The sequence below is a fragment of the Harpia harpyja genome, chromosome 17, assembly GCF_026419915.1.
Source record: "Harpia harpyja isolate bHarHar1 chromosome 17, bHarHar1 primary haplotype, whole genome shotgun sequence".
Taxonomy (NCBI): Eukaryota; Metazoa; Chordata; class Aves; order Accipitriformes; family Accipitridae; genus Harpia; species Harpia harpyja.
The window spans coordinates 3833326-3853213 of NC_068956.1; the positions used below are offsets into that span (position 1 = coordinate 3833326).

A 19888-nucleotide genomic window follows, 5' to 3' on the forward strand; every position below is an offset into this window, starting at 1 on the left:
AATCCACAAATCCATCAAAAATTAAAATCTCACCAATAACTTCCAATTTACCTACCCAATCAACCCTCCCTTTTGCTAGTCATAGAATTTCAATCTGGGGCAGACAAACAGCAGGTTTAAAAACTTTGTTCCCTCACTAAGAGCAGCCACAGCGAGTGGACAACAAAAATCAAATTCCTGTAACACAGGACAAGTGTAAGACAAGGAAACCGACATTTTGGGTATGTCAAGTATCAACCGGTAGGGCTAGACTCAACAGCACAAGAGCTATTTACCTAAAATATTCACTCAAACTTATACAGGTCAGAGTCAAAAGCACTACAGTGGCAGTAAGTGGAATCCATGCAGTTTTGAACACATTTTCTTATTTGTTGTTTTAAGCAACTTTTAAAAAAAAATATTATGTGTTGTTAAATATACGTTCGCTTCTCATATTTGTCATAAGGGACAAAATTAACTACAAATACTGCTTATAAATTGCTTCCTTCATCCTACCTCCTCAAAACAGAGTTTATGAAGAAAACGAAATATAACATGTGTGCTTCTGCTACAAAATTGTGTACGAGCAAAACCATTTATATTTTTCTGCTCACAAAATGAACTAAATGTGGTTTTAATAACAAGCTTTGAAGACACAGAGCAAGAGGGCAGAATCTGGCAGGTGAGGAGCAGAAGTCATGAAGATACAGGAAAGGAAATAAATCAAAGCAGATGCACCCTGTAAATTTTAAAGTCAGGTCTTCAAACAAGATTATCATTATGCCTTGGATTATGGAATCATCCATATTCATGACATATTAAGGACTCTACCTTCCTTTTAATATTTACTGTATTCAAGAAATTGAGATCAGTTTAAGGAAGAACCATGTTCTACTCAGATTTGCTGCTGCTTGCAGTTATAAAATAAGCAGAGCCAGGAGAAGGTGACTAAACGTTTCCCAGCTGCTACCTTTTTTATCTAAAGCCAAACAGAATTTATTTCGTGGCTGACATTCCCCAGTGCACTTTTGGCAATATGAATGACAAATGCCAGGTATTTCAGAAACCCGTGAGGCTAATGTCCAATACTGCAATTAAGACACTGCTGGTGGTTAGTTGTGTAGAGATGGTCAGGGCTTGCCCCAAAGGCCCAAATCCTGTTTCCTTCAGTGCCAGCTCTGGCACTGTTCTCTGTGTCATTACAGAGTTACTGTTGCACAGAGTAACTGTGGAGGAAGAAAGGAATCAGATGCTCCATTTGGGACAGGAAGATGGAACAGATTGTTTTCGATCCCTCTTTCAAACAAAGGGGATGGGGGAAGCTGAATCACAGAAGAGCGACAGAGTTGCCAAGGGGAAGGAGGAGAGAAAGCTGCAATGCTGGAGGAGCCATCACAGAGGGGGAAGCTAGGAGGAGACAGAAGCAGCTGCTGGTTAGCAGATGGTGAGCATCTGCAGCACGAAGGCTTGCCAAAAAAGGAACAAGCAGCTGCATCCAGCAGGTATACAGAAAAAGCTGCATGCACTAGTGGTGGATGGAAAGCAAGAAGAAAAGAGATGCAAAGAGCGAGAGGCACCATATTCTATAGGCCTGTCTACAGGATCAGTCCATTCCTCCAAGCCAAAGAGCAGGGTGTCAGCTCAGCCTAGAAGCCGATCACTCAGGCGAGGAAGAAGAGGGCACCTGTAGTAGCACCACTATGCTAGAGTGCTGCATGGGTGATGCACACCCACACATGTCCAGGACGACTGCCACAGTAGATTTGAATGTATCCCTAAAAAGCTTACGGGTATTAAGTTGCTATCCAGAAGTCAATACACTTAGGTGTTTTTTTGTTCTATGTTCAGACAGCCTTAGTTTCCTGCCACACACCCAAATCCAACTGCTCTGCAACCAACTGTTCCACTATCCATTCAACCAGCAAACTGAGATGACTGCTGACTGCTAACTTACACAAAGCAGGAGACGATGGCCTGAATGAGCCTCAGCTATACAAAGCAATAAAAACAGTTCTGGAGCAACTGATTAAATAATATAATGGCCTCTGTCACATCAACACTCCAGCGCTCTGTTCATGTTCGACACACAGGTAGAGTTTCAGTACGGCTACACTGCAATATAGAAACAGGAAAAGATTTTTCTTCATTTATGACTTATGTTGTTTTCATATCTCTGAAGCAGTTAATGTTCTCCCAATTATGTTCGTTTTCTGCAACCATTTCCTACAGCATCTCAACCCTTTGCATTTTCCCTGACACTCAACAACCCTTTGGGACAGCTGCCACAAACTCATGCTAAAATCACTTTGCCTTAGCAATAATGTTACAGCAGGTGAAACCATAACTGCTCTGTACACATTTTTAAATTTGCCTGCCTGCCACACTCAGGGTTTTATAGCACCCAGACTGAATTCACCATCATGTGAACACACATGAAGCTGACACATGAATTCAGAGATTTTCCTCCAGCAGTCTCGGAGGACAATGAACTTCAGAAGCTTTTGATCCAAAATCTGACAGATATAAAAGCCTAAATGTATTAAAACCATTAATAACATAACTGCTTTTTGTAGCGTTCAAAACCTCACACATTTGACCTTGTTACAAGAGCCACCCATAAAGTTTCCTTACGATGCTCTGGCAACTTGAGCTGCAACTAGGAAACACGACATCCCACCATGAAGTAAGCCTGTGAGCCCATCCTGAAGCATACTGAGATGAGAAAAGTCTTCTCCACTGGTAACGCTGTGTGAAGTGCTCCCTGTGTCACCACAGAAAGGGCTCCCGGGCACTGCAAACTGTCACCTTGTGGGTAAAACCCTGCCTCTGTGCAAAGCTGCAGCTGAACTCAGCAAAGCTCAGAGGAGCTAAATGTGCCAAATTCATACCCTCAACTAGGACACTGATGAGCTCTGCGCCCAAGAAACTTCAGATGTTCACAACTCCCGTTGAAAGAAACAAGTCACATAAGCTCTGCATCCATTTGGATAGAACTCACCCAGTATTAAGCTGACAGGTTTTTTAAATACCAGGTTTAGGATTTAGGCTGGGACAGAGGAAATCAGGACTATAAATTACATCCTAAATTTTGCAAGCACAGCATGACACCTCCAGAACAGCCTAGCAAGGGGACACAGCTCAATGGGAAGTGTACAAACATGTATGAGGCCCAGGATTTAAGCCCCATGTGTCATTTACACCATGGGTCTGTTTGTGCACAGGGGTAGCACAACGGAAAAGTCACTTTCCAAAGCACCTTCAGCTAGAACTGACCTTCTTGACCCATCAACCTGTAAAAGATGTCCCCCACCTTGTTGGCCTCCCCTCTGATCTGGACCCACAAGCTCTCAACAGGTCTGTCGCCTGTTCCACAGCAGGACTCCATACGTTTGAGCTGCATCTTTGCATATTAGCACAACCCCTTCACCATCTTTCCCACCCATCCTTCGTAAAGTGCCTGCTCCAGCACTGTTCCCCGCCCAGAGTAAAGAGCTACCACTTCTCTGAAGGGATTGACAGCATCAACTTCAGCAGCTCTCAGACTACAGTGTAAAAGCCCAGGTCCATATTTGCTAGCAAAATTAACCACTGAGCATTTGAAATCTTTGCAGGCTCTTCGCAACCCCAGCAGATGTTAAACACAATCACTGGCTTCCCTGACTAAAGATCCAAAGGTCATGGATTTGTCCAAAATTACATTCCTCTAACTGAAGGGAAACCAACTTCCCTTTTAGTCCAGCCAAACTAACAAATGACACCCAAATTATTTCAGGCACAAACCAAAGAGACTGTCTGAACACCTGGGAATTTCATTAATGTTTAAGCAGCAGGAGGCACTGGGAATTTAGTTGTCATCATGAGATTAGAAAAAGTTTTCATAAGATGAAAATCAACCAATCTGAAGCAAAGGTGACAGTGTTAAAGGTATTTTTTACTCAACAGGAATTAGAGGACAGAAGCAACCATTCTCATTCGGGCAGGTGTATTGCAACAGAAGGCTCTGCTGGGCTTGGCTAAACAGAAATCTCTCACGTCTTGAAGCATCTGCCACGTTGGCCAATCTTCAGTAAACGCAGGCATCTTCAAATCAGTGGCAGTCTGTCTGCTGATTTTACACAAACCATTCACTTTTGCAGCTCTCTCTTAAAATCCAGTTCAAACTAGCATTTCAGGTTGTATTTCTTTTACTCTCTTATAAATTTCAGGTGATTTCTTTGTTCTCTGCAACTGTTGAGCCTAGAGATTTAAAACCCCCACTCCCTTAAGTAAGCCAACACAAAAATCCTGCAGCTTTTTAGGATTAATACTCATAATGGCAAGTTCTAACCGAGATCTGGCAAACTTTTAATATTGAGTTCATGGGTTTCTGGATTGCAGATTCAAAAATCCACATCTGTAAAACAATTCAAAGTTGCCAAAGGTATCAGATAATAACAATAATGAATACTGCAATATTTTGTAGAAAATGAACCTACATCTTGCTTACTTAAAGCAGTGAAACTATGACTCCAATCAGTCTTTTCACAAATAAAAATTAAGGAGGCAGCCTCCCTCCTGAAGCCCAGGAAGCTGAAGATACCAAGGCTTGACTTCAGTTACCCAGTGTCCAGATACCATTGCAATGCAGACTCTACAAAAAGCTGAGGGATTAGAAAGAGGAACTCCAAAAAATAGGTCAGATATAAAAAGAAACCAGCACATATTAGGGGATGGAGATATTTTTTTTCTTACATCACTTCAAAAGGTTAATGAGAGAGAGGTTTTTTTTAAATATTCTGATCTCAAAAATTAGAATTTCATGTACAGTTCACAGTTCCTATCTCCATTTCCATCTGTCACAGTCCCTATAACAGGAGAAAAATCCTTCAGTTCACAAGAAATGTACAAGAATTTGCAGTAACAGATTATTCTTAACAGCAAGTAGACAATGCCTGACCCAAACACTAGAACAGAGTAAGTGACCATGCAGTAACATATGACAGGCCTGGTAGGAGATGGCCTGTTAGTCATGCTTAACCCAAATTATTTGCTGCTTAAAATACCAAACAAGCAAAAGACCTCCCCCTGCTCCCCACCAAAGGAATTGCCAATGCCAGCTTTAAACGGCCAGCTTGTAATTGGTACAAAAATTTATAATTTTCAAGACCATTAAGGAAAATTCAGGCTGGGAGGTGGCAGAGCTAGTCCCAGTTTTCAGGGACACTGTTCCTGTAATTTAAGGGGAAGAAAAAAAAGGAAAAAAAAAAAGGCACGGAACAGAGTAAGCAGGATGGATTAAATGTGGCAGGATTAATGATTAGAAAAAACAGGTCTACAGCCAGCACCTGATGTACCCCAAAATGACCAAGACAGTTGTGCAGGAAACAAACACACAACATTTTCTAACACCTAAACCATCACTAAGCATCAAGGTGCTCAAGTGAAGTCTTTCAGAGCAACATTCAGACAGGAGGTTTATAAGAAGAGACGAAATACTGTACTTTTATCTCCTGGTAAAATAGAACGGTAAAATCGGTCCTTCCTTTTCTTTTCTTCTGGGTTGGGAGGCAAAGGTTTTGAGCCATGGTTTAAAGTCCCAGCATCTTTGCTTCCTGATCCAATCATAGTGCTGGTATTTCTCATTGGAGGAGCAGGCGGTTTGTCTTCTGTTTCAACTCCATTGTTAGACATCTTCAGTTGCAGAGGCCGTTACTAGGAATAGGAAAAAGAAAAGAAATAAGAAGCCTTATTTGTTTATTTTTTGTAAACTAGAATCATACACTGTCAAATAAACCACAAGCAGGTATTTGCAGACTAGCCTGTAACCTCGTATCAACACAGACCGAGCGTCAACGCAACAAATTCTACTTAAACTCCAAATTTTTTCTGTTAACAAGACTGTGTTCAAGTGTTTGTATTATTGATCATTAAGAAAAGCCTGTTTCAGGATACAGCCAATTCTCAAGGAAACCTTGGAGCAGAACTGCAGGGTGGGGAGGCAGAGCAATAAATACGAGGTAGCAAAGAACAGGGATACCCAAGAGGAGCCAACAAGTTGCCAAGCTTGTAAGACCTCTCAGATCCATGCTGGTTCCACTGAAAACTATGTCAAAAGATTTGCATCAGTCTCCAGCATAGCATGATACAGAGAGACTGAAGTTTGCACTCAGAGTTTCAATGCAGCCGCTCAGGCTCCTTTGCTAAAAAGCTGCTGAACTGGTTCAGAGGCAGAGATGGCCGGGAAGCTGCAGAGCTGTACCCACGTCGTCTCAGATGCAGCGCCACGGCCCTCGTGGGTCCCAAGCTGGCCCTGGGCTTTCCACAGTAGTGGCACGCTTCAGGCGCAATTCAAACTGCCGGAAAGTTGACTGCATTTTGTTCTGTTGGAAGGGTCAAACAAAACTAGATCCCCAACACACACATAAATCCTTAAGTAAATAATCCCTGCTGTGCGGACTTAAAGACAGAAGCTTAGGAACAGGGTAATAGATTATTCTGCAACAACTAGCTTGTTCCACCCAAATGAGATCAGCATTACTCCAGACACAGCCTGGCTGCAGCAAGATCCTTCTGGAAACTGGATTCGTCTGCATTATGTTCTCAAAAGAAAGTTGGGAGTTAACTGCAGAACAAAGACCAAAGCAGGAACGGTTTCTGTTTGGGTGGAAAAAGCAGTTCAACAGCTTTACGAATTTCACAAGCAGTAAAGGAAGATGTTTCGCTCAGGGCGAATAATTGGGTGGCAGAAAGTCAAAAGTGGTTTGCTCTCCACAAGTGAGACGTCCAGTTACAAAGCCGAGATCACTGCTGCCTTCCAGGGAGCTGCTTTTCCACAGGATAGGCTCAGAGGAACCACACTGGGTCACACTCCAAACAGATCCCACAACCATACCGCAGTCCTACAACCACACACGAGCCAGCTAGTCTTCTTTGGCCAAGCTACAGATGCTCAGCATAACTGCCAAGATTTGGACCCAGGGTACACTGCTCTCACAGCTGCAGGGAGCTAAGAAAGGCAAATGCTGCCCACAGACGGCACTTAGCAGCAGTATGTTAGACTTTGCTGAAAGCAGCAGTTCCCTAGCTGTCACCTGCCAAGCTGTGGCTGGTCTGCAGCTCCACCTTCTCCCTCCACTTCTTTCGTTCCCAGTTTCTTCACACTTGCTCTTAAATGGGAGGGCTGGCAGTACTGCGCAGCCCATAAGGCTTTGGACAAGCCTTTGCACACAGGGAGCTTTGTAAGAGGTCTGACCCCAACGCTGCTTCCTCCCAACACAACTATGCAATGGAATTTTAAAATACAGCATTTGGGGTATTGATTTTAACGGTGGGATAATTTTGGCATTTGGGAGGGGTGAGGGGAAATTAGCTGTGCATTTGTCTGGGTGTGTTCTGGCATGTGCCCTGTGCATCTCCCATCACTCAGGCTTCAGCCTCATGCCATTCTCCAGTATAAAACAGAGCAGAACTAAGTGACAGCTGGAGTGCCAGCCATGAAGTGGTGCAAAAGACAACTCTCCTTGTCTAAGCAGTGGAAAAATTTGGCAGTCACTGCTGCATACATATCTTGTGCAAGATGAAGATACTGAGGCCTCACTGATGGGCTTTGCACATCGCAGTGTCAGTGGCTGGTACTGAACTGGCACAACTAAAGCATTTGAAACGACATAAGCAGAAGTGCCACATAAGAGCTGCATTCTTTGCATTGATGCTTATTTAACCATGAGAAAGCAAATTACTGGGAGGGTGCTAGGAATATGCTGCAAATAGGGAAGCAGAAGGAAAAGGAATGTTATCAGCTCTATGCCTACCAAATGGCCCTCCCCAGGAGCAGGCACTACATGTGCTACTGCAACACTATGATTTACCCCACAGGGGTTTGAATAAAGGTGCATCCAAAGATCCCCCCACCAGCCAGACTTCCTGGAGCTGTAAGCATGGCTGAGATGGCAGGGGAGACTGCCTCATTGCTTTGTCCCTCTCCCACCGAGCAGAGAGGTGAGCAGGTGAGAATTGGTGCTTGCTGCCTGCTGTCAGAGGCACGGGACTAAGCAGCGGACAGAGTAAAGTTTACTGTATTGGGGAATGGATGCAACAGCAGACAGAAGGGTCGTACAAGGAAGATAATAGAGCAGCACGTGGCTCCAGGCTGGAGAAAAATAAGTGAGAAGAGGAAGAACCCCCCTCAGATGATAGGCAGAGGCTGGCCTAGTGCTGCGGGAAGGAAAAGAACATAAGGAAAAAAAGAAAAAAAAAAGAAAGAAAATGAAAAAAAAACCAACCATGAAAACCTAAGAATAACCTCTGGATGTCAAGCATCCTCACTCTCAATTCCACCAGTGCAAAACCCCAGGGACATCTGCTCACAGTTTCTTCAATATAAAAGGGTTTTTCAAAATCTCTCAGTCAGAAACGATAGAGCACAAGTGAATTACTGTTTTACCGCAGGGCTAGAAACACTGGCAGTACAAGCTCTTGTTTATCTTACATTATTCCCTGAATGAGCAAGTAACTGCTCAGAAGTTATGTAGTTTAACAAACAATATTGTTTTACACCTATTTGATAACTGCAGCTTTCATGTGGGCAAAGCCTACAGTACACCCTTTCCTTTCTTCTCCATCGCTCAAGCACCCATACCCTCCTCTTCATCAAAGTCTTATGTCTGGAGTTACAAGAGCTATTTAATCTGTTTGGAGATGGGGGGTGAGAGAAATCCTTCAACCCACAAACTGAGAGACTGATTGTACGGAAGTTATACGCTGTAATAGCAGCACTATCCTAGAGGGTTCCCAAAAGCCTTTTCCCACTACATATTTAAAGGGAAAACCAAAAACCTGCTTACATGAGTCCTCCCACTGCGATACGGAGACACAGTCTACCCCCAAACTCAGCATGGTTATACTTTAAACTTCTGTTGGCTTCAAAGTACGTGGAGGAAACCCTGTCCTGACAGAATTACACCCACCTCTCCAGGGCTTTACAGCCGAGCTGAGTGCTGGAGCACAAAGCCATACTGAGTGGCTACAGAGGTGGCTATCTCCCTCACCACAGCCTTGTTGACTGTGCAAATTCTCTTCTTCCTAAAATAATCTCCTGCCAATTCACACGTAAGCAGGCTTTAAGCAACTCCCCTTGTGTAGGCCCTGCTCAAATTCTGTGCACCAGGCAATTGCTTCACCAGCCAGCGTAACATCAGCGCTATGCCACTGAAGTGAGTCACTCTGCTTGGCGCACTCAGGAACGCAAAGCGTCACTGGACCAAGTACCTTCCTTCTTCACACCAGCATGACTGTGCTTTGAGAAATTCATCTTATGTTTCCATGATATGATTAAGTGAACAGTGGAAGCAATGAAACAGCACATGAACTTTACAACTGCAGTCAGATGAGGGAATACTTTTTAGCTGCAGACACAATTATTCTCAACTACTATATATATTAAAATACCAGCACTCAAACCAAACCCCACAGACACCATTAGGAAGGCATAGTCGTGATGTAGGACTATTGTTTCTACAGCCATTTGGGAGTATTGAAAGTTTGAGTTGTTTCAGCACACAGTACTTATGAAAAGTTTTATTACATACTGCAACCTGTGACTGCCGTAAGCGAAGTTATGGTGGCCTTCAAATGCTCCCTGCCCCTCCCCACCAACTCTTGAAGCCCATTAAGCTAAATTAGATTACCCCAGCCTCAACAGAGTCGAACAGCAGACCTGACAAACTCTCCTTTCACACCTACAAAACACTTCTGCAGACAGGAAAGTGTGACAGACAACCACACACAAGGGGACCAGAGATTTAGGAAACCACTTAGCAGTTCAAGACAGAGCAAGCGGAGGTACTGAACAGAAGACGGCACCCACAGGTGCCAACAGCAGTGTCCAAGAGTTCAGAGTACACAGACGTGCAAAGATGTGTGCAGGTCTGCTGATATGTGTTAAGTATATATGGCTCAAAATCACGAAGTTTATGCCTGTAGTTTTCCTGTAATACAGGCACAGGCTCCTGAACCATTCATCTAGCAGAATGGGACCCCAACATATGTGGAGCCTTCTGGCACTACTGTGTGTAACACACACACAAAACAAAACAAAACAAAAAAAAAAAAAGAAAAAAGAGAACAAAGATCCTCTATTTATGTCATTTTTCTTCTGGTAAACCACATCATTTCAAACCTGATGCTCCATGCTGAACTGTAAGTTTCTATCAGGCTGGTTGTGTTTTCTTTGCATTCCTTAGCAAGACAGGCAGATGACTGATTGCTAAAACAGAAAGCAATTAAAAAGTCAGAGGAGCTGAAACCTACGCTACAGTAGATGCCATAAAGATAACTATGTCCAACGCATACTAATTGCTGGAGTCAACACGAAAACTCATAAAAGAGCCATCTATAATTCATGCAGTCTGGCAAGACAGTAGCTGTAAGTTACTCACTACAACTTACAGATGAATAAACTATATTAAACAAGAGAGTGGGGAGGGAGATGCTCAGCAACTGTTTTTCCCTCTCTGCCTACTACCAGAAGGAAATCTCACATTTTTCCAAGATGCTATTTTTCCGTTGTTGCCAGGGTGAGGAAAGGGTGTCTTGCCTACAAAAAAGGCAGGAGGAGTCTTGACCTTTAATTGAGTTGATCCTGATCAGAACGAGCCTTCCACCCCATGGCTAGAGATTGCTCGTGCACACATACAGTTAAAATCTCCTTCCTCCTCACACTGCTCTGGTGGGAAGGAGCAGGGGCCATCCCCAGCTCTGTTCAAACACATTGCAAGCAGCAGATTCCCTCCCCGTGTGTCATGCTTTCATCCAAATCCCAGCAGAAAATTAACAGCAGAGTTTACCAGCTGGGTTTCGATACAGGATGAAAAGACACTAATTTGGTTTTTTTCCTTTATTACTTTACATGGGACTAAGTTTCAGTCTCACATTGAAGGAAAGGCATTCTGCATGTGTTCCACCTGAAAAAAGAGGCAAGAGGTGTCCTTATGGGATCTGGGACACATGCTGTGACAGAAAAGGGCAGCAGCAGCAATACACACACCCTGAGGGAGGACAGACTGATTGTCACATTTAGAGGTGATTAAAAAACCCAGAAACTGTAGCACCTAGCTGTCTCAACCAGCCAGTTATTGCACACCCGAGTGCTGTGCAAGTGTGCCAATTGAACAAAAAAAAAGGTCAAGGGCCATCAATGCATCAGCCCAGACCCAACATTTACATGTGAATTAAAAACAACCCACGTTTTCATAAAGTTCTAATAAATAAAGAATTACAAAACAGCACTGTTTCCTCATCTATCTTTAGAATTTACCTGTTAGACCCCTGCAGGTGCTGCCAACACCTAGAGATGCAGATGAAATCACTAAATTAAATGAAACAATAATCATTACAAGTAAGTACACATTTAGAAGAGAGTGTATTCACTGCTACAGCCAGAGTGGGTGGGTGTGAGGAGGGGGAAGGGAGACACACTCTCATGGCAGACGGCCAACTACTGGTTGCAGTCTTGCTCCACTGCCAGCATTATTTCCATAGTGCTAGACATAAAGGATGACTGACCAGTTACAACTCAACAGGAATGCTGGAGGACTCCATGGCTTGGAATATGAAAAGCCAAAAGACTGGAGGGCCCTTTTAAAAAAGCCTTTAATTCAACCCCAACTGTTTGGGCTAAATGAAAAGAACTGCTGGGTGGGATTCCCTAGCCCGCATTTTGCAGGAGGACATGGACACCACCCCAGCGGCCACTACTTCTGGGCAGGAGAGCTGCAAAATCTCTCCCTGGGCAGATACACATGCTAACCCATCGCACCACACAGATATGCTTATAAAGAAGAACAGACTAATTATAACAGCTCGATTCCTAGCAACAGAGGAGAGTTCTCCTTTCAGTCAAGTTAAGGAAGCTTCTTTCTGTTTTGTTCAAAATAATCAAGGCCCCGCTTTCGCCAGCTTCCACAGTGTGGGCCCATGCATGACCGCTGTGACAGTAACCCAGACACACAGAGGGTTTCAGTAGCACTGGGGCAGGTCAAGCCCTTTCCACCAGATTAGGCTTGAATCCAAAACTATAGACAGGCAACACCATCTTAAATTGCCATGCTTCAACTTAGCTTCGGTTGTTTCATGAATAACTGACAGTGTCAAACAATAACCATTTCACAGTCAATGCCAGCTATGTCTGAGTACCTGGAGTACACGGTGAACTCACCTTATTTGTGCTGCAGTCAAGTAGCTCAAGCTTTGAAAGCTGCAGAGACCAGCTCCAGCTGTTGCGTCCCTGGGCAGCAGCCTGCTCATTTTGACTAAGCACTTACCCCATTCTAACAGTGCTTTTAAACAGCCCACAAGAAATAAATTGTATCCATATTTAAAAAAAAAAAAAAAAAAAAAAAAAAAGAAAGAAAGAAAGAAAATCCAAACTGAGACAGAAGGAACCAAGAGTATAATTTTTAAAAGTTCTCAGCCCACAAATCATCCTCCTTATTTCCTCATCTCCAGACGTGCTGTCTTCCCTCCCCCAGCTACATGCCTGAACAAGCAAGTTCACTGTTGCAGATGTCAGGACAGCCTCCCTTTTCCACCACCATACAGGGCAGCCTTGGCTCTGGTTCCACTTTCGCTCACAGGAAGGCAGGGCTTCAACCGCACAAGTCAGAGTAGCGACTAGAGTCAGAGCTTGCTACGCAGGGTGGGAAAAATAAAGGCCCCTTATGTCAAAGCATACCCAAAGCCCATATAAGCAGGTTTCCTGGAGGAAATCTGTGTTCCAGAGGAAATGACTAGATGCAACATAAAGAAAATATATTAACACACACACACTGCTACTCTCCAACTAAGTTACTTGGCTCTAGAGTCCAAACTGCACATTAGCAGCAACAGCAACTGAAAGCAGCCGAATCATGAATCGTTTTTCCATTCAAAAGTTTCCAATCCAGAAGATGAACATAGAGCACAGGGCTCAGAATTAAGCCCTTCTATCCCCTCATGTGGAATAATTCTGAGTACAATGTATTCACATTTTAAATACACATAGGTATTTGCAAAAACTGCACCTCGTTAAATGCAGAGATTTGACATTTGCTATTTAGCAGCGGGGGTGGGGGCAAGACATATGCCAGAAAACTAGAACATTGTCAGGTCAAGTCAACAACATCCCACACACACAGAGGACACTGTAATGCAGTGGTTAGCAAAAAGCCACAGCATGTAAATAGCAGAAAGTTTGTATTAACCTGCAAAAGGTGAGTTTTTCTGAGGAGAAGAGACACCAAGGCAGAGACCTGCAAAGAGGAAACCAATGTTCTTAAGTGCAAAACTCATTCAACTCCTTTCTTGCTGGGAAACTAAACAGCAAGAAGACAACACAAGCATCATTAGCGGATGAAGCCATCCAAGAGCCTCAATTAGATAAACTGAGGGGGAAATGCCACAACAGCTCAGTACTAATTGGAAATGCAAACATTTATCATCAGAGTAGCACTCACTCCTGTGTATAGCTCCATTGTGTTCACTGCAGCTAATGACAGTAGGAAGCCCTGTGCTCTGTAGTATTTATGTAACGACTGGCAAAGCTGTCACATTCCCTTAATTGCTAGCCAGGATTTTCATACTGGCAGTAGTTTTCAATTAAAGGAAATCGCAAAGATTGCTTCTGTTTCACATTGCTTTGTTAAAGTTTTGGTTCTTCTTCAAAGCTGGGGAAAGAGGAAGAATGAATAGTTCTCCCAAGACAGAATGAGCTCTGCATCAAACATGAGCTTTTTGTCTCTTAATTCATTTTGCCTACAAGGAAAGCACGGTCAAATACCCAGAACTGAAAGAGCTAATTTAGCACCAGTACAGACAAACAATTTGAGAACTGCACATAAATCTGCTTCAAGTTTGCAGTGATTACTCCTTCAATTATGATACATATAATGCTCTAACAGCAGTTCATTTAAAAGGCAAAACGAAAAAGCCTAAGGTAGCTTAGGGTTTCCACCTAATTGAGCTTTCACAGTAGAGCCTTCTTTGCTGGTAGAGCATCAGCTCTGTGTTTATAATCATATGCCATCTAGCAAAACGCCCTACTGTATCTACTTTACAGTCCCACTATGTACAGAAGTAAGTGTAGCAAGTATACTGTGGCAAGGTGTTGCTTTCCTAAACTTCCCTTACTTTTACCAAGTGCACTGCAGAGCATTCATCAGCAAGAATCATCATCATTTAATTTAATGAGCAGCAGTTTGGTTTTAGGAGGTACCATCAGGCCTTTTATCACATCATTTACTCAGATCCCAATCATACTTACTGTATGTCAGTAGAGAACAGAAAGCTCTATAGGACTGGTACAAAGGAACTGCTGTTTCTGCAATATATTATGACACAACTCTGCATTAGCACTCAGTTAAATAAAGCCCATGAGCCAAGGGAACTATTTTTATTCCATTGAAAAAAAGGAAATATAAGAGCATCAATTGTTGCAGTAGCAGGCCCATTTTAAGGCACTAGGTAATTAGGAGCAGGAGTTAATAACAGCACCTGAAATAGTAGGCAAGGTTTTCCTCAACATCTTTGTGTAAGTCTTTCTGGGGCACAGATCTTCTTCTCCTGTGTTCTTGCTATGATTACCTAAGCAGCTTTAAGTAGGATGCATGGATCTTCACTGCTACCTATTTAAAACTCATTCTTTCTCATGAAGCAGCAACATCGGCTGCAGCCACAAAACCCAATCCAGCGGAGACTGATCGAACTCCTATGCACAGCCCTGTCAGCATCTGCAGCGACTTGCTTCTTTCAATCCAATTCCCAGTGGACTAGCATCTACATCATGAAATTAGCAACAATATGAACTGCAAATTCAGCAGAATTTTGATTTCACTGATGGATGGACTGCCAGTATGCATGTTTTATTCATCTCAAGACTGCTTTGTCAGGTTGGTTGCATCTCCCCTCTGTACTTAAAATGCTAAAAATCATTTTATGGTCACTACTGAGCAGCCAAGAAGCTCTATAGACAGTGTTGTACCTTTTCTAAGTGCTAACCAAAACTCACCAGATTTCCAAAATGAAGACAACAACCAAAGACTGATGTTCTAGGAAGCCATGCGAGTCAAGGCATTTTGTTCAGTGTAGTATTCCCTCCCATCACTGTAAGTCACCTTGCTGAAGTCCCATGGCTACTTCCCACTAAGGTCATCAGCATGTGAATTAGCCTCGCTATGAGAGCACAGCATGCAGCTGATCAAGATGCAGAGTTTTCTGATCATCCTTCCTTAATTCTAACAATGAAGATTCAAGGATGTTCACTACCAGCACACTCTCATAGAGGTTCCTGCTACCTACCCGTAATCCCAAAGCTTCCTCAGTGTTCAGGCACTCAAACCAATTCTCATTTCAGCATCCAGCCCAGGTTACCTGCCCACACTCTCTCTCTCCCCTATTGTAAATCCAAGGCCAGAGAGTGTAAAATGGTATTTTAAATTCCATAGCTAGCACACTACAATTTCACCTCTCACCTTTACAGTAACAGCTCTGTTTGCTATAAAACTCAGATACAAACAGGGCAGTCAGTTTTGGAAACAGCTATTTCACAGCCCACAAGAAATCTCAGCGTTGGCCGCTGAGCATATCCAGGAGGAATGCATGGGGCTGCATTTTGCAAACCAATTTTGCCCCATCCACTTTATGGCATTTACACCCTGCCTCATGTAAGTGCTGCCTCCTTCTTTATTGAAGCTCACATTCGTACGCCCACTGTGGCAGAACCTGCACTAACTCCCACTTTCCTGTTCTTACACTCCTTGCAGAGTGATGCAGTGAAATCAAATATGCTGGCTGCGGGAAAGGAGATCCTGTAAATCAATCCAGAACAGAGCAAGACCCGGTGGCTTAAGTAAACCCTCTCCTTTGCAAGTATGAGGTTGCTCCTTCCACTCTTTCTTTCCAGTTGTCTCCTTTGAGCTGAGTTTTCCTCCATTCCTGGTTATTCTTGTACTGCTAGTATTTGCAGGTGCTGATTCACAGCCTCCCAAGATATGCACGTTTGGCTGCTTTTATTTTTAAGAAAAGTCACTTCAGGCTGGAAATAACCATTGTTTTTCTGTGAACACTCTTCAATGTGTATCTAGTTTTATCTGAGGAGCTTAAATATTCTACTTTAACAAAAGCCTCAAAGGTTTATCAGTCTCTGTTACTCTATTAAAATATTGTAAAACAGACATACAAATTTGTGGCCTGCCATTGTGCTAGGTCCCTTTTAGCTTTAAAAATAGAAGTTAGATTTGAGCCTAATATACATTCTTTAAACTTCTAACACGGTTTGAATTTACATCACCATAGGTGAAACTTCCCCCTGAGGGTTTCAGTCCTTAATAAAATTAAAAATCTGCAAAAAAACTAATGCTTTCATTCTGACAAAGCAGAACTGCGATATCTCAAATAGAAGTGGTCAAATGCCAAATCACAACTTTTTGAAATGGACTCTGAAAAAGCAGCCCTGAGCAAATCAGCCCACAAGTCTGTCATTTTTATGTCTTACGTTATTAGCAGACAGCTTCTATCTTAGTTCCGAGATGATGTACTGTCTCCAGCCCCTGCTCTGGTGGCTCCTAACCTTCTCTCCCCCACAGAGCATCTGTATTCTGGATATTTCCTTAGAGACTCATTAACTGCTCCTTCCTCAAAGGCTAAGATTATTGGCATTTTTCTCAGACTACATTTCTAAGTGTTTGAAAGACCTGTCAGGACAGAGAAATAAATAGAGAAAAATATCAATTCATCATTGCCAAGACATCGCAGGTAAAGAGAAGATATAAGTTTTGGCTCATGTCTTTAAAGATTGTTTTCCATCTTGCATGCCTGTTTATAATCTACGTATCGTTTCACACTCTTAACATCAGTGTCCTCAGAGGGAGAGGGTGAATTAGAATATTGGTATCTCTAATTTATGAGGCAATTAGACAAATAACAACAAACCAGAGCTGAATGCATGCTCAAAATTATCTAGTTAGAATTCTATTTTAATTAAAAATCAGTCAAATAATCCTATTATCCCAAGGATTGCTTTAGGCGTGGTTCCAATCCAGCACATCTTTTTTTAATCTTTTAGTTCTGCGCCCAGAAAGTGATTGAAAAAACACTGTAAACTACCAGAATGGTCCTTTCTGTGCAAGTTCCTCTCCCAGCTGGAGAGCCCAGGAAGACAGAGAAATAAATGTTCCAGTGTCAGTCAGTCATTTCCTAAGCAAGCCGCTTAAAAAAAAAGAAATAAAAAGAAAAACAATAAAATAAAAGAAGCATACAATTCAGGCCAACAAATACAATTTTCCTGTTCTTCACCCCACTACCTGCAAACATCACCTTAAAGAGTGCCTGTATTTCCTCATATTTCCACCCTTTGCCTCCTTTCTCAAAAAGTAATATGCACCTTTTCTACAGCTGCACAGTTTACATGCTTTTATTTGGAAAAAAAAAAAAAAAAAACAAAAGAAGTATTTCAGAAATCATCTTTCATTTCTGGATTTGCTCTCACATGCTCAGTGGGGCCCTGCTGCATAACAAGCATTTTATCCATAGGAGACAGCAACAGCACAAGCCAGCACAGCTGCCAGGGCCAGCTACCTGCATGTATCACTGAACTGGGGTCCAAGGGAAGACAGCAGAAGGACAGAAGGAGCGGGGCAAAGGCAGAGTATGTAATACAGTAGAGAGTGTGCATGTATAAACATATGGATATACACACATATACATACATATATACACACATGTGTATGTGTGCATATGTGTATATAAGTTGCACCACCCAAGTAACTCACTTATTTTCTTTACTCCTGGACAGCGAGTATGCATCATATGACCATTTATAAAACATAATTATCCTCAAGTGATATAAAGTACAAAAAAAAAAAGCAGCTGTAAAAAGTTATAAAGCACAATAGACAGCTCTGAATTCATATAATTTGGTATTAGGCATTGCCTAGTTACTTCTGTAAGTATGCATATACCGGATCTTGTTTCTACTACCTGGAATCCATATTAATTTAAAAAAATAAATAAAACAACTCCCCAGAGGCATATAAACAAGGTTATTGCCCAAATCCACGTTGACATCACGCATACAGGTTATTCAGCCACTACCACTCACTATATGGAAATACACTTAGGAATTAAATGAGAAAAGAAAACGAAGACACTTCTTGAGCCCATTTCCTCTTCCCAGACACTTGTGGGAGGAAGGACTGGGCAGCTCAGAAAAGGTTAACCTCACAATTTCCCTTCAGGCTTGCGCGGAAGAAAGAAGAGATTCAAGGTCTTCCAATTCCAGAAACAGAAATCCTCCTCTGCAGAAGTTTTATTGTACCAGGTCAACACACAGAAGACAGTGGTGGGTACCCAGCCATCTCCTTCACCACTCCTTATCCTGCTGAGCCCTCAAGTCTGCCAAACTCAAACTCCAAATGCCTCTGGCTCACTGGGAGGTGGAAAAGATGCCAACAGACAAAACTAATAAAGTTCCTGAACCACTTAGACCATCTTCATGTTATTTATTTTTAGCATTTGAGTGTAGAAGTCCAAGGAACTGGTGGGTAGAAATAGGTTTTGCTCATCCTGGTATTTAGTAGTAAGACTAAACTTCAGCTGTGAAGCCCTCTTGCCTCCTCCACTGCCTGCATCCCTCAAATACTGTTGGGAAATCAGGTAGGATGGTTTCAGTGTGTGTCAACAGTGCATGTGATTATGATGAAGTAGGAGGATTTTCCTTATTACAGGCTTTCCACAGCCTTAAACTTTGAGAAAGTTTGCCTGAAGAGACAGAAGCTCACTCCTTGCTGCTAGGACAGGGGGTAGACCCACAGCGGTCTCCATGAATATGTAAAAGTGGTGGGTGAGTGTTTCTTTTCCCCTCCCCACCCCCAAAAGAACCACAGTTACAACAACTTTTAGACCTTTACATTCAAGGAGAAAATCATTACAAAGCAGCAAGGTCTTAGTTTAACCCAGCAAATTTTTACAGTACACAGTCAGAAAGCCAGAGCAACTTGGCTTCACGCACGTGCAGGATTAAGCACAGCCATCCAACACCGAACTGTGCCACAGTCCTGCAGGATCAGGATCACTGCTGTGCTGCAGCTTGGTGGTCACTAGGGCCAAACCCCATCTCACCCACACACACAAACCCAGCACAGAATATTGTGGCATGAGGCCACAGGACCATATGGCAAGAGCACTTCTGAAGACTGACTCATGCAGCCGTGCGAGTACAAAGCTGACGGAAGAGGTAATACTTGGTTTGAACCTTTTCTATACCATTAGTATTTGCGCTAATTGATAGCCAACAGCAGCAGTCACTCTGATGGGAGGGCTGAACAAAAGTGACACAGCTGTCAACTGCATTCAAAGAACCAAATCCTTAAGAGTTCATCATTTTGGGGCCAGAACACAATCCATCCAGCAAGATACACGGGCTTGCAGCTTTTCTAGGGCAGAATGCTTCAGAGAGTAAGTACAGCTGACGCAGACATTAAAAAACTAACCGCGTTTGCCCATTTCTCAGGGGGATTTAAACAGCAGGTGAGTGGGGCTGGTCTGTGGGACATGACCCTTTTTTATTTCAGCTATTTAGATGCAAATTGTTCCCCCTCCCTCCCTCCCCCTCTCAACACCATCTGTTAGCCCAGAGGTTTCAACTGTGCCTAGGGTGTAGGTTTTGGGGGAGGGGGATATAGAAAAAGCATTGAGAAAATTTCAGTTGATGCCCCTATTTCCTCTGGGGCACAGTTTAGGGGAGGAAAAAAAAAAAAAAAATCACTTTGCAATACTATTTAATTACAATGGGATTTTTCTCTCATTCTGCTGCACTTTTCCTATCAACCCCATGGATTTCCTACCCTAGAAAGCATTCCTTGTCCAGCTTTTGGCCGACAAGCAACAGTATATAGCGACA

The 19888-nt window shown here is 42.8% G+C and overlaps 1 protein-coding gene across 7 annotated transcripts in view; it reads right to left on the bottom strand.

Moving 5' to 3' along the window:
* PAK1 (p21 (RAC1) activated kinase 1) overlaps nucleotides 1–19888 on the bottom strand; it is a 71116-nt gene that overhangs the window by 24117 nt on the left and 27111 nt on the right. For 6 of the 7 annotated variants that reach the window (XM_052812726.1, XM_052812729.1, XM_052812732.1 and 3 more), the window contains one exon: nucleotides 5460–5670. In XM_052812726.1, the coding sequence (XP_052668686.1) occupies nucleotides 5460–5649 (190 nt within the window). In that variant the 5' untranslated portion in view covers nucleotides 5650–5670. Of the gene's footprint in view, nucleotides 1–5459; nucleotides 5671–12172; nucleotides 12355–19888 lie in introns of those variants that run through there. The other variant, XM_052812728.1, reaches the window with a different exon arrangement.